A 13,390-nucleotide genomic window follows, 5' to 3' on the forward strand; every position below is an offset into this window, starting at 1 on the left:
TTGAGATCTAGAATTTTCGGAGCATTTGTTGTAAAATTTCTTGCTTGCCTTTCTCTCCTAGGATTTTCGGACATCTACAAAATGGTATAATTACCCATTTTTAACGGATTTTGACCCTAAAAAAGGCCACCTAGAATTTTCGGGAGCCTTTTCCTGGCTGAAATTTTCGAGAAGGTAAGTTTTTATCCCTATAATTTTCGGATCACTAGACTTTCAGCTAGGAAATCCGAACAGATGAAAAGTTTTTAGGGGATAAAAATATGCCCATATCTACCGTTTGAATACTAAAATACGTTCAACAATGCTATGTCAAGTGGTTTTGAACTATATCCTCGTTGGGTGCCCCTGGTTTTTCTAAAAACTCAAAAACAATGGGCTCACTCAGATTTATTTTAAGTTTTATTTCATTGGCCCTGGTAGCACAAATTCTCTCATGTGACTTACATAGCTCTCAATTCTTAACCCTAGGCCCGTTTCAAACGTCGTGTTACTGCCATGCCGGACTAAATTGATCGAAATTCGACTTAAGCACGGCAGTAGACGTTTGAAACCAAGTCGTGCTTCAGCTACTGCCGTGCTACACGGCAGTAGCTCGACTTGGTTTCAAAACGTCGCGCTACTTCCGTGCCAAACTCAATTCATAAATTATAGAAATATATTAGAATACATTTAAAAGTTTGCTAAACCGTTTCTTTATTTTTGTTCTTTGTTTTCGGCAACAGCCGTTCTATTCGACTGAAAAATTCGACGTCTGAAACCAAGTCGTGTTATTGTCGTGCTGCAGTCGAGCCAGCTTAGCATGGCAGTAGCACGGCGTTTGAAACAGGCGTTAGTGTGGTGTTTGCCTCGACATTGTGACTTGTTTACTTTCAAGTTTTTTCTGTCTTTGATATATACTATCAGGGGCGCATCCAGGGGAGGGCCCCTCCTTATTTTTAGACCAAGATAAATTATCCGAAATAAATTATTTTTGAGACCGGGAACCCCCTCCCCCCCCCCCCCCCCCCCTTATCTCTGAAGGTCTTGAACCACCACTGACTATAGCCTGAGTATCAGGCCTTCCTAAGAGGCTAAGGGAGAGAAGATTTGCTCCCGTTTCCGCTTCCCTAGTCTTTCCCCCAGAAACGCCTGATACTCAGGTTTTATACACTCCGCTAGACTGCTTGCAGTCCGCCTCAGTGTCTTAAAATCCGTCTAGTTCTTATCTCATCCAGCGCGATTGCAAACCACCACGTTATTCGTGCGCTTAGGTTTCGCGTGCATTCGCGTGCAGTAATTTGCCGTTAAACTTCCCAGAAGGCATTTCGCTGAGTTTGTGCCCAGTCTCGGCGGCGAGGATAATCTTAAGGGGTGGTGTTGAAAGGTCGGACGTACGAAAGTTTGTTATTTTTTTCCTCATGAACAGTGAAAGCAAATGGTTTCCTGGTCGTTTTAATCTTAGCAAACGTTTCTAATCAAGGATAAACCGCTCTGACTCGTGTGGTGTAACATACATTACAAGGATCGAAGTTGTTATGGCGCAGTGTGTGACTCGTGTCGAGCTTCACATGTCTTGCAGAGGACTTCTCGATAAAGATACAGTTTCTAAATCAGATCCTCTGTGTGCGTTATACATACAGGATGAGAATGGAGAGTGATTGAAGTAAGTTACAAGTATGAAGTTAGTCGATAAGGACAGCTTAATGGCTCGTTACAGATGCATGTAGCTAGACTAGTACGTAAAATTAAGCTTGCAAGTTTCTATTAAACATTTATTTTATAAACAAAATAAAACAGTACAGGGTCAAAAACAGTACAGCCCAAAATAAGCCATTTTACAGTGACAGGTCGAAACGAAGCTGGCGTTGACGACCTTGTTTTGATACAACCCTTTCTGCTTTATTATGTAAATCATGTCGTTCTTTAATATGCTAAGTGGTATTTTTTAAGAATAATTTGCATAAGAAAAGCAAAGAGGTTTGTATCAAAACAAGGTCAACCTCAGCCTCACGTTCACGCAAAGGCTGGGAATTATTAAGCTCACAACAGTAAAATGGTCTATTTGAAACAATAATAAAAATGCTAATGCTTACTTGGCTTAAGGTTGATATTTCACTTTTACTTTTCATCCTTAAGTTTGAATGTTTTCGTGCTTAATATGTGAAGCTTGTTTTGCTATACATTTATATAGTGAAATCCTATTAATTTCCATGTTTTATTGATATAAAAATAATTTCCTGTGATGAACAAAGTCATTAAGGTCTTCTTTGTTAACTCTACACACGATTTATTTTTATTTGTTTCGTTTATAATTTATAAAAATCATTGCATGCTAAAGCAATTATATGACTGATGCTAGGTAGATATATCCATATAATATGAAGCAGTATTTGAGCTATACCTAATTTATTACTCCAGTAACAAACCTGGGGGATTACGTGTCAAAAACACCTGTAACATCGAAGTGCACTCATGTAAGCAGGTGCTTTTTTTTGTCACTTCCCCTTGACAACAAATCATTTTTTAGGGAGCATCTCCAAATTTCGGAAGGTCGATCGTCCGATTGTTCGGACGTCATATCGGAAACTTTAGTACACATTTCCGATCAAATCGGTAGATCATCAGTGGTTTATCGGATTTGTGGTATCGGAATTCCGAAAGGTTAACATCCGACACATGTACACGTCAGTACATCAACTGAAATTAGATCATCTTCGAAAAAAATAAGTTTGTAAAGGTCAAGCTCATTATCACGCTAGATCTAGATCTACCTGCAGATCATGCAAAAAATACGAAGTCGTAAATGTCATGATTTCGTTGAATATTCTATGTTTATGAGCTCTACAACTGCAGGAGGTGAATAATATGGCGAAAAAAATGATCGGCCTTCGGTGTAAAAATTTTCATGCCGACACGTTACAGTTGAAGAGATTGTACAAGAAATTTGTTACAATTAATGAGGACACACTCCTCCAACCAAATGGGGAAATCGATTTGCATCTGTATAATGTCGTTGGAAAAGCATGTACGTTGTTGGTGACGATTTTGCAGATGAAAGTTCGCACAAAACCAAAACATGCACTGAAGCCGATATAGGAAACATACCCCTGAGTTGTTTGCTGATCGCCGAATGTAAACAATGTCTTTTGTTTTACGCACGTCAAGACCTCAGCTAGCAGGGAAGGAACACAATCGCAAATAAAAAAATGCAGTTTTAGAGCACGATATGAAAATGAGGCATGTTCTCCGCATGTTATATCGTTTTTTTTTTATTGCTTTCTTCAAGTCGAAGCCCGATCCTTTTCGTGAGTAGATTGTAATGGTCCTTGCCCTCCGTCGACAGATTCACATACATCACGTAACCTTATCTTCATTGAGCTTGGAGCACTGCTTTTGGCATGACCAAATTTTTTCAACCATTCATGCGAATAAATGAAGCAACAAGAACAGTATTCTTGTGAAACAAGCGGCTCTCGAGAGAAATAAAGGTAATGATAGTATGGATCTGAGCCATTGGGGTGTTTCGCCCTCTTTGTTTTAATAGCGTGTATTGAATGTAGAGTTGATGTTGATATCGTGTCGTTCGGATTACGGATCACTTGATGTTTTATGACTTTGCCGTCCGACAATCGCTCAAAGACAATTATCATGTGTAGTCTGAATTCCATTTAGTAAATTTGCCACAGTCTAGGTTTTAGTTGTTTGTTTGTTTTTTTTTCTCTACTTTTTCCACGAGCTTAAAAACTAAAATAGCTCATTCATGCAATTATTTTCACTTGCTTTCTTCTGCTTTCGTAACTGAAAGGTGACATTTATTTTCTTCAGTCGCCCGGGTTGTTTTCATTTGCCATCTGTCACTTTGCAGTGTGCTTCAATAACCATTGTTTTTGCCCTGCAATTGCACAAGATCCTGTCATTAAAAGATACGATTGTTTCATTCAGCCTACTTTTTATTTTGTTCACTTTGACAATTTCCAAAAGCGCTTTTAATTATTACAAAATGAAACTTTACATTCCCAGATTAATTTTTTTCCCATGTACACGTCAGTGTTTCTATCATTTGAAATGTTTCAAAATTAACATGTCCTTGTGAAAATAATGCAGAAAACACAGTTGACGGTTATTACATTGGTCTTTTCAGTGGTTCACTTTGCGTTGGCCTGAGTATTTTGATAGCCTTGAGGCAAGAGGGAAACTTTTCTTAATGTTCATCACTCTCATCATCAGACACTCTGAACACTTGATCCACCTCAATCAGTTCTTTCAAGGCATCAACACCAATCTTGATAACTGTTTAGGAAAATAATGCATGGGATTATTATGAACAGCTAAATTCGAAACTCTGTATAATGAATAGTTTCCTCAAATACTTGCGCTAGGTTATTACAGTTGGATGCCGAGGGAGCTAAAATGTGTGTTACACTTATTTACCTTGAGGTGTTTTCATTTTTTCAGTTGAGGTACGTTCCTAGATCCTGATAATGAACAAAATGATGGTATCTGTATTACTATCGTTGCGCTTTCATGGTTCGTACAATCTTGAACTAGGTCTTTTTGCCGAGGAAAATTTGGTTCATCCTAGGTGTAAGAACCTGTAAAACTCAGAGTTGAAATAAAAACATTTTTGTGCGTGAACAATTTTTATTTCAATTTTTTTATTGTTTCTTTGAAATGCTACTTCTGTACCTCAGACACAATTGCAAGTTACTTTGCAAACTGTTGTTGCGGGTGGTAAAAAAATAATGTGATCAACTGTGGCTGGGGAAGTAAAAATCGTAAATGACTTCATGACGTGTTATAGCCATGCATGAGGAGTTCAAAAGGGGGTTAAAAATGCCGATTTTTAATTTTTGAAGAAATCTTAGTCCCTGAATTGCTTGGATTTTGCGATCTTCAATTACTCTTACCAATGGTCAGATCTTCAGATTCTGAGCAGTCTTCTTCAGAAGAAAATATCCAAGCATCATCTTCTGCAGAAATGAAAGAAAGCCATAAATTGACAAGTTTATGGCCGTTTGTGGTATAGACTAAATTTACCAGGGGTTTCTTCAGTTAAGCGGAGTAAACTGCTTGCATTTTAACACGCATTTATTTCCATACCCTAAAAAAAAACCCAAATGAAGGCCTATGGAATTCACCGCAAAAGCAAGGTAGGGTTTTGTCTTGGGTTTTCGTTTTAATTACACATGTTTAGCATGATGTGGAGCATTTATTTCCATTTACAGTTTTAGTAATGAAATGTTTCTATCCCACCTTGCTCATCTCCCTCCTCGTCCTAAAACATCCAAGTGTCATCATACTCATCTTCTACAGATCGATCCATGTATATTGTACAAAACCTATACAAAGTAGCGTTAATAAATCAATGAACGAGCCATACGACAGAAAAGTGAACCATAAAATAGAAGAAGAAAAAGGATTAACAGGGTGCATTTGATTGCTCATTATCGCAATTAACAATAAACGCAATGAACTCTAAAAGTCACTTGGTTTGGCATTTATTGCACCGTGACATCTAGAAATTTGCTAACTAGTTTTGCCTGTAAGATTCCACTGGTCCAAAAATCATTGTAGAGGAGAAAACCGGCGATTTGCCTGTGTATTCTTCTTCCGAAATACGATCAATGGAACACACCCTTAAAACACTGATAATATTTCTTACCTTATATTCTGGCATGGTCCAAGGAAAAGTCAGGCAAGAGAACCAAAGTTCTTCGGTTTTACTATGAGCAGCTCCTTCTAGCAATGTTAGCAGTCCGCCAACGAGAAATCAAATGTCTAACAAGCTTTCTCAACAGAGGAATTTATTTTGTTTGACAAACAAATTCAATAAAACGTTATTCAGACAGGAGTATAATGCAACTTTTTGACGCCGACAATATTGAAAAGGGTATTCATCGCGGCTCTTAAGTTATTTTTGCATAGAACGTTTTTGTTTTTGTGCTGTACGTGTGTACAATAGGCGTTGTGGTGATCGGCACGCTGAGGCATTAAAATAACAAAATAAAGCACTGAAGGTGATAACATAAGGGTATGTAGATGTAAGTGGACCAACGTTAATGCCACTGCCGTTGGGTCGTAAACTCCTGGTCGAAGTAACGAGGTGGCCGTATTAATGGGGTCTTTAAAATGACTCAGTGATTATTATGTTTGGTCGTATAAACAGGGTGGTCGTAAGGTCGTAGTTTTAAAACTTGCATGGTTAGTGACTATTAAATTGCTAGGTGCTTGTCACTTTAGTTTTTAGGAAGCAGATTTGTCAACTGACATTTTGTCTATGCCGAACTGCACCTTCAACAATTTCTGAGTCGCAGTTCCCTTAAACGAAACGAGCACGCGCGATCCAGTTACATAAGAGCGCATAAAATGAAAGGAATGATAAGTGCCAGCGCCAAGCGACCAAATCTAATCGTAACTGCCATTTACTGATAAAGTGTTACACAATAATTATTATAAAAGAGATTAACGGACGATTCGCATTTCGCCCTTCTGTTGGTTTCACTGCACACACAAATTCAAAGTTATTCCGACAATTACAGCAGTAAAATAAAATTTTTTAACGATGGTAACAGTATTTAATTGATTTAGCATAATATAAAGTACCCTTTTGTTTTTTAACAACAAGCGTTGTGGTGATCAGCACTCAAGGCTAACAGATGCATGCCAATCTTTTTAGTTTACGGCTTGCGTGTCACTCCTAATACTTTTTAGAACGAAAACGGTGAGAAAGCAGATTCGTTAACACTTGAAAACTTTAGTTTTGTTTAAATGTTGATGTTGACAGACTGTGTTGATACGAAATTTTACAGTAGATTGAAACAGCAGAGAGTTACCGGTCTTCATTTACACGCAATTCAGCTCAGGTATGACAGGTATACTGCACGTTTAGGAGAAAGAACACGCTATTTTTGCGTGCCGATGCCGATGTGATGTTTATCGGAACTTTTTTTTCCGATAGGGTAGATAGAGATAATCTGATTGACCTCCGATTTCATCAGAATTTAGACACTTCAACTCGGAAATTTCTTGAAATACACTTAAAGCTGTCGGAATCGGAAAATGCCGATAGGGCAATCGGAAACCAAATTTCCGATATTAATTTGGAGATGCTCCCTTAAAGAGAGAGTGAAAAAAAAAAACGAGAATATGCAATTTACTCTTTATACTTTATCTATGCAACTAGATCCTGTTATTCTCAAGAGTCAATGTGCATGACTCACAAACGTGATCGTCATCTCGACTTTTTCCGAGAGACAGTACTCTTCAGCTTATGATGAGAAGTTTGTCATGCAGGTTATACTGATCATTACCATCCAGTACACATGAATTGGTAAAACACTACCAGGGTTATGCTTAATTAAAAGCTGACGACCCAAAATACTTTTCTAAAAGAGCAGCAACAAACAAGGGAGTAAATTATTGCACGTAGCTTTTAAAAAGAGTAAAGGCAGCTGGCAAGTTGGTGCTAGGCATTGCAGCCGTGAAAAGTTCGCGTTGTCCTGCCATCTTGCGCGAACCCCTTTTGCGCTGTTTGCTGCATTGGGGCTCACATCCCTCCCCCAGGCAATGAATATGACTTTGTGTTTAAGGGATTTTGCCTTGCAGATGACACGCCGTAGACTACACAGAATTTTAACATCTATTCGCCATATAAAGCATATAAAGCAAATATAATTTTTTGGTGATTTGTCTTTATCTTGAGTATCCTGAGGCTGCAGCAGTATCTGTTACACCCCTTAGATTTTAAGTTTCTGGTAGCCCAAGTTTAAAAATTAATGGAACATCATCAGCTTTTATAATAATTATTGGTATCGTCTTTAAGCCGAAGGATACTAAGCTATTGCTTTGTCCTTCGGCTTCAAAGTAGTCTTCAGTAAAATGAGCGCTGCAAGGTCTAGTTGAATTTATAGATTCGGCGAGTGTTTTTCACAGCATTCATCCAAAACCTCGCATATCGGGGATCATCGGGCCAGTTATAGACTAACTCTGTCTTTGCGAGTGTTAAAACATTCAATAGCAAATTATGCAGCAGTGTGGCATTATAAGATTCTTCCCGAAATATCAGCCATAAAATCCTTTATTGACTTTTCAAAACAGACCAGAAACCTAGAGGCCATGATGTATTTCCTTGAGACGGGATCTTCTTTCTACATCATTTCTGGTTTCTAGCTGTAGCGCAAAATTTTAATTGTGTGACAAACAACTTTCCTTGTTTTCAGGCAAATGCAGACCATTACTTGCCTTTTTTGAATCAAAATCATCTAATAAGGCCTTAAGCTATCTTTTCGTAAAATTGAGGTTTTGGGTATAGAGTATCCCTTTAAACTTTTCTTTATGAATCTGACTGTATAACTGTCATTATGGGATGAATACTGATGTACAGTATGTTACAGGTCAAATTTGATTTCAGGTTAATTTTGATTTAACCTAGTTTGATTCTAGTTTGAGAATCAACCTTAACCTGAAATCAAATTCGACCTGTAACATTTTTACACTTCTATCAAAGGGAGAATTTGACACTAGATCAGGCATCAGTCATGAAACATTAATTTTATGTCCCTAAAATGATCTATAACTTTCAGCTTTGTCAGAAGAGGTCCACCAAAAATCTCTATCGTGGTCATTCAGTAGAGGTTTAAGTCTTCATTAACACTTAAATGTCTGTCCACAATGACTACCACTGAGTATTAAGCTTTGTGGTATTATGATTAGTGATTTCGTGATGTTAAGTTTCTAACAACTGTGAGCAGGTGTTGTATTTTTTTGGACTGTTTTTGGTTGTATTTTTTGGCATCCGCAGGAACAATAATTATAATGTATGTATTAACTTTAATCTACCATATTTGTATTGACTCAGTTTAATAATTATTGTTATTCAAAATACGTAATTCATTGCAATTGTAGCATGCAAGAACAGAGAAGGTGAAGAATAATCTAAACCCAGATTTTGCCAAAGGGATTACCATGGATTATTACTTTGAGATGGTGCAAAAACTGAAGTTTGCAGTCTATGATGTTGATAATGAGACAAGCACCCTGGGAGATGATGACTTTCTTGGTGCTATGGAGTGTACACTTGGTCAGGTGGGCTGTTTTAATTAGTATTTTTGGTTATCCTGTTATAAAGGAGCTCCACATGCACGAGCAGAGCCCCATTTGCCATAGCTAAGAAAATTTGGTTACCGGTAGCTATCCATCCAAGAAATTTTGGTAGTCACTTGACTGCACGTCCACCTGTCCATCTGTCCGTCCTTACCACAGGGAAACCAATGTAAAGTGTCACACTTTCTAGCTGATGTGAGAGCCTGCAAACTGATAATGCACATCCATGTTGTGGTCAATTGACAGCTGTCAAAACAGGGTTTCTGCTGACTAGTATAACATGACTGTATCGCGGGCTCAGGTGTCGACCCATTGAGATTACGTTTTTTTTTATCTTATCTGTTGACAAGTTACCAGTTTTAAACTGATTGCAGGCTTAACTTCAAGTGGATTTTGTTGTAATGGTTACAAGTTTATTACAGTCGACTCCTGATAACTCGAACCTTCAAGGGAAATCAAAAAAAGTTCGAGCTATCAAGAGCTTGAAGAAAATAGCTGGGAGTAAGGAAAAAAACAGTTTTTACTGCATAGTGAACATTTTAATCTCATTTAATGGTCTTTGATTGTAAAAATGTCGCGTGAAAATTAAAGATACTTTTAGATCGTAAATCAGAACGTAACAATAACGTTACCTAAATGGAGAATATGTTTTACTGTTTTGACGAGTAAAGCTGTTTCACTTTAGATTTGTAACAAACAACATCAGTGTCACTAATAAACTAATTTGATTGAGTTGGTGGGAGGTTCGAGTTATTGAGGGTTTGAGTTACCAAGGGTAAAATTACAGTAAATGTATGATGGAAATCCACGGGAAATCGATTTTGGTTCAAGTTAGCGCGAGGTGCGAGTTAGCAAGGGTTCGAGTTATCGGGAGTCAACTGTATATCTAGTTTTAGCTATCGCTAAGTGCAAACGAGCAAAGATCTTGCCCATACATGTACCCCCGCGCTATTTAATTATTTGTTTAGAAATGTCTTGAATAACTTGCACGTCTTTTCGAGGCTGCTCGTTTGCAATTATTTTACTTTATCACTGGGATCCTTGCAATTGTCTTTGGCCTTGGCTAAATCTATCTTAATTTTTTCAACCCTCTTTTTTACCACCACAACAACCATACTATACAACAACAATATAATGATGAGCTTGCAACAAAAATCTATGAATGAATCATAATACTCTTTTTCTAGCAGTCTGGTTAATGTACATTGTAACTGTCGTGATAATCCATACCTCTAGGTTGTGTAGGTCTCTTTTACGGTTGAGCCCAGCCTTGAACTTGTACCTACCAGGAAAACAAAAACTAGTTTCTCTTGAACAGTTTGGACATTAAAGATCCCATAAACCAAAGCTTATTAAATATTCTTTGTTCGAATTTGAAATCGAATGAAATGTATTTCATTTATTAACATAAGTTTTTTTCAATTTTCAGATAGTTTCAAAGAAATCGTATGCACAGACATTAGCAATCAAGGGACGACAAGTTGGTACAATTACAGTAAGTTATTATTATACAAATCGAATTATATGAAGCATTAATCTGTGTTGAGTATTGATCAACTTTTACTCCAGATGAAAAAAATCTTTTTTACTAGTTTCAGTACCGTATTTTTTCGCTTAATATCGCGCAGCATTTTATCAATGAAAGTCTGCTTGACAGCTCTAAATCTGTTGTAATTTTGAGGTGCATCTTATAACCGAGTATCTGTGGGCAACATATCAAAATTGAGTCAAATTTTTGACTCAACTGCTCATTTTCTTCTTTGTTATCGATGTCCACTGACTTCTACATCTTCTATTAAAAGCTGACATTAAACGACAAATGAATCATTTTGCATTTGAAACAAATCATCTGGCATTGATCGTTTTTTACTGAATGTTCATGCTTAGTAACCTGGCAAATTTTTGAGCAAGTGCTTGACCCAAGATGGCGATTTGTTTACAGCTATTCTAAACAGCTATTCTGGACTTGTTACAGATCTAGACCTTCATAATATAATTACGGTATATAATATTACCATATTTTTTCGGTTATAATGCGCATTCAGCAGTGTTATATGTAACTGTATTTTTCTGGTTATAAGGCGCACGTCGGTTGTAAGATGCACTGCAAACTTTTCAATGCAATTTTTCTAAGTTAACAAACTGAAAATTAAGCCAAAATACCCGGCTTTAAGGCGCAGCCGCAATTTTTGGCAATGCTCACCTTAACTACAACAACATGCTTTCCAACAATGCTGGTTACGGCCATTCACCTATATGAACAAAAGTGAAAGAGTTACATATAATTATTTTGATCAACAGTGAAAAAATCACACCTATCAACACAAAAAGCATTGTTTTCTAAAGCTGCAAATACTTGGGGAATCTGTTTTGTTCCATAAACAAGTCAGCTGTCTTGTTGTAGCATATTGGCATCTGTACATGCATACATCAGTATTATCAAGATATGGAATTCATATATTTTTTTTCTTGCCAAAAGGTCGCTTTCTTTTTTGCCCATTTTTCCACTTATTAGTATATATTAAGTAAATGTTTTATTTATTTTCTGGTTTAATTTTTTTTTTTCTAGTACTAGAAAAGTTTTTTAGATACTTTGCAAACATAGTGACCCATATAAAATTGATCGTGTAAATGTCATACATGAGCCTGAATATTTTGTTAATTAACTACTTAATATGGTAAAATTAAGCCCTTGTTTATCAAAATAACTGTGATAAAAGAGGCCTATAAAAATATTTGGGAGCTTTCTTCGGAAAATAAAGGTTGGAAACAAACGCAAGATTGCAGTACAAAGAAATGACTGTAAATAAACTGCCATCTTGGGTCAAACATGGGCTCAAAAATTTGTCTGGTTACCAAGCATAACCATTCAGTTCAAAACGATCGATGCCAGATGATTTTTTTCAAATGCAAATTGATTTGTTCATCGTTTAGTGCCGGCTTTAGAATATGTAGAAGTCATTGGAAACTGATAACGAAGAAGATGAGCATCTACCTGTAGAGCCTAATTATAAGACACGCCCCAGAATTACAACAGATTTAGAGCTATCAAGCAGACTTTCATTGAAAAAATGCTGTGCCTTATGAGCAAAAAAATATGGTAATTTATTTTGAGTATTAACCTTATTATTTTTACAGTAAAAAATAATGACTATTTTATTTTATAACTGTTTTAATGGTCAGCAATGGAATATGTGTGAAAGATGTTGCTCTCAAATTTCACTGACAGGTACTCTGCCTGGCAGTCTTATAAGAACTAATTTTTTTTGTAGGCTAAGTCATCTCAGCACAGTCTCCAAAAAGTTTTGGACTTAGTTTAAACAGATGACAAGCTACATAATTTGTACACTAATGAATGGTAAAAGTGACAAGAGGTTTGACTAAAGATGATTTACCCTCTTACCAATTCTTGTTTTCTTTAAGTTATATGCTGAAGAATTAAAAGGAGGAAATGAAGTTGTTCAGTTGACGTTCAGAGCAACGAATCTGGATAAAAAGGTACAAAAGAGTTCAATCATGCTCTTTCGATAGTTAGAGATGATCTGTATACATGCGCATTATGTGCTTCTCATTACTTGTACAACGTATTCATTGGATCATTGCATAAACCAAAAAGGTATAGTGTAGCTGTTGTGGTTCAATTTTATCCTTGGTTTAAATTTCATTTCCCCTTGTTTTAAACTCATTATCATACATTACCACACCCTCCCTTAATCAAAGGGAAATAAAATTTAAACCAAGGGTAAAATTGAACAACACAACATAGCCACCTTCCCCTATTGTCACTTTTGTCCAAATTGCAGTTATTAAATCTTCATCTCATGGATCCTCTGTCTGCAATTTACCATAAGGCACTATTTACTGGCTGCTATCTGTTGCAAACAGTTAGCAAACAGGTCAATCACCCATCAGTCAAAACCATTCATTGATCTAATAATAAAATGAGAAACCTTTAATCAGACTCTAAGAAGTCATCACTTAAGAAAGCCCGAAACTTATAGCTAGTAGGGGTCGTTTCTTCTGGATAAGCTAACTAATCATGGCCAAAATATTGCAAAAAGTCCCAACAAAGCACTGGCATTCCCCAGTAAATCTCCACTTTATTCAACAAGGTAACATCATTTCAGAATCATGATTTTCCCAAAACCGTGAGATTGGGAGTCTTGTCATGAGTCCATGAGAAAAGATAAAAAATCGTGAGACTCACGGCATAATCGTGAGAGTTTATTGGCAGGTCTGCTTTAAAGTCGCCATAGCCTAATTTTTTTCAAGTTTGAGCTTCCCTTTGATTGAAAAACTGCTGATCGTA

At 36.8% G+C, this 13,390-nt stretch overlaps 1 protein-coding gene across 2 annotated transcripts in view; it reads left to right on the forward strand.

The window, feature by feature from the left end:
* Positions 1-1,341: 1,341 nt before the first annotated feature.
* Positions 1,342-13,390, forward strand: part of LOC140922687 (copine-3-like) — a 28,506-nt gene continuing 16,457 nt past the window's right edge. The window contains exons 1-5 of one of the 2 annotated variants that reach the window (XM_073372683.1): positions 1,342-1,636; positions 6,068-6,082; positions 8,892-9,063; positions 10,511-10,576; positions 12,505-12,579. In XM_073372683.1, the coding sequence (XP_073228784.1) occupies positions 1,515-1,636; positions 6,068-6,082; positions 8,892-9,063; positions 10,511-10,576; positions 12,505-12,579 (450 nt within the window). In that variant the 5' untranslated portion in view covers positions 1,342-1,514. Of the gene's footprint in view, positions 1,637-6,067; positions 6,083-8,886; positions 9,064-10,510; positions 10,577-12,504; positions 12,580-13,390 lie in introns of those variants that run through there. The other variant, XM_073372682.1, reaches the window with a different exon arrangement.

Source organism: Porites lutea, chromosome 13 (genome assembly GCF_958299795.1).
Source record: "Porites lutea chromosome 13, jaPorLute2.1, whole genome shotgun sequence".
NCBI lineage: Eukaryota > Metazoa > Cnidaria > Anthozoa > Scleractinia > Poritidae > Porites > Porites lutea.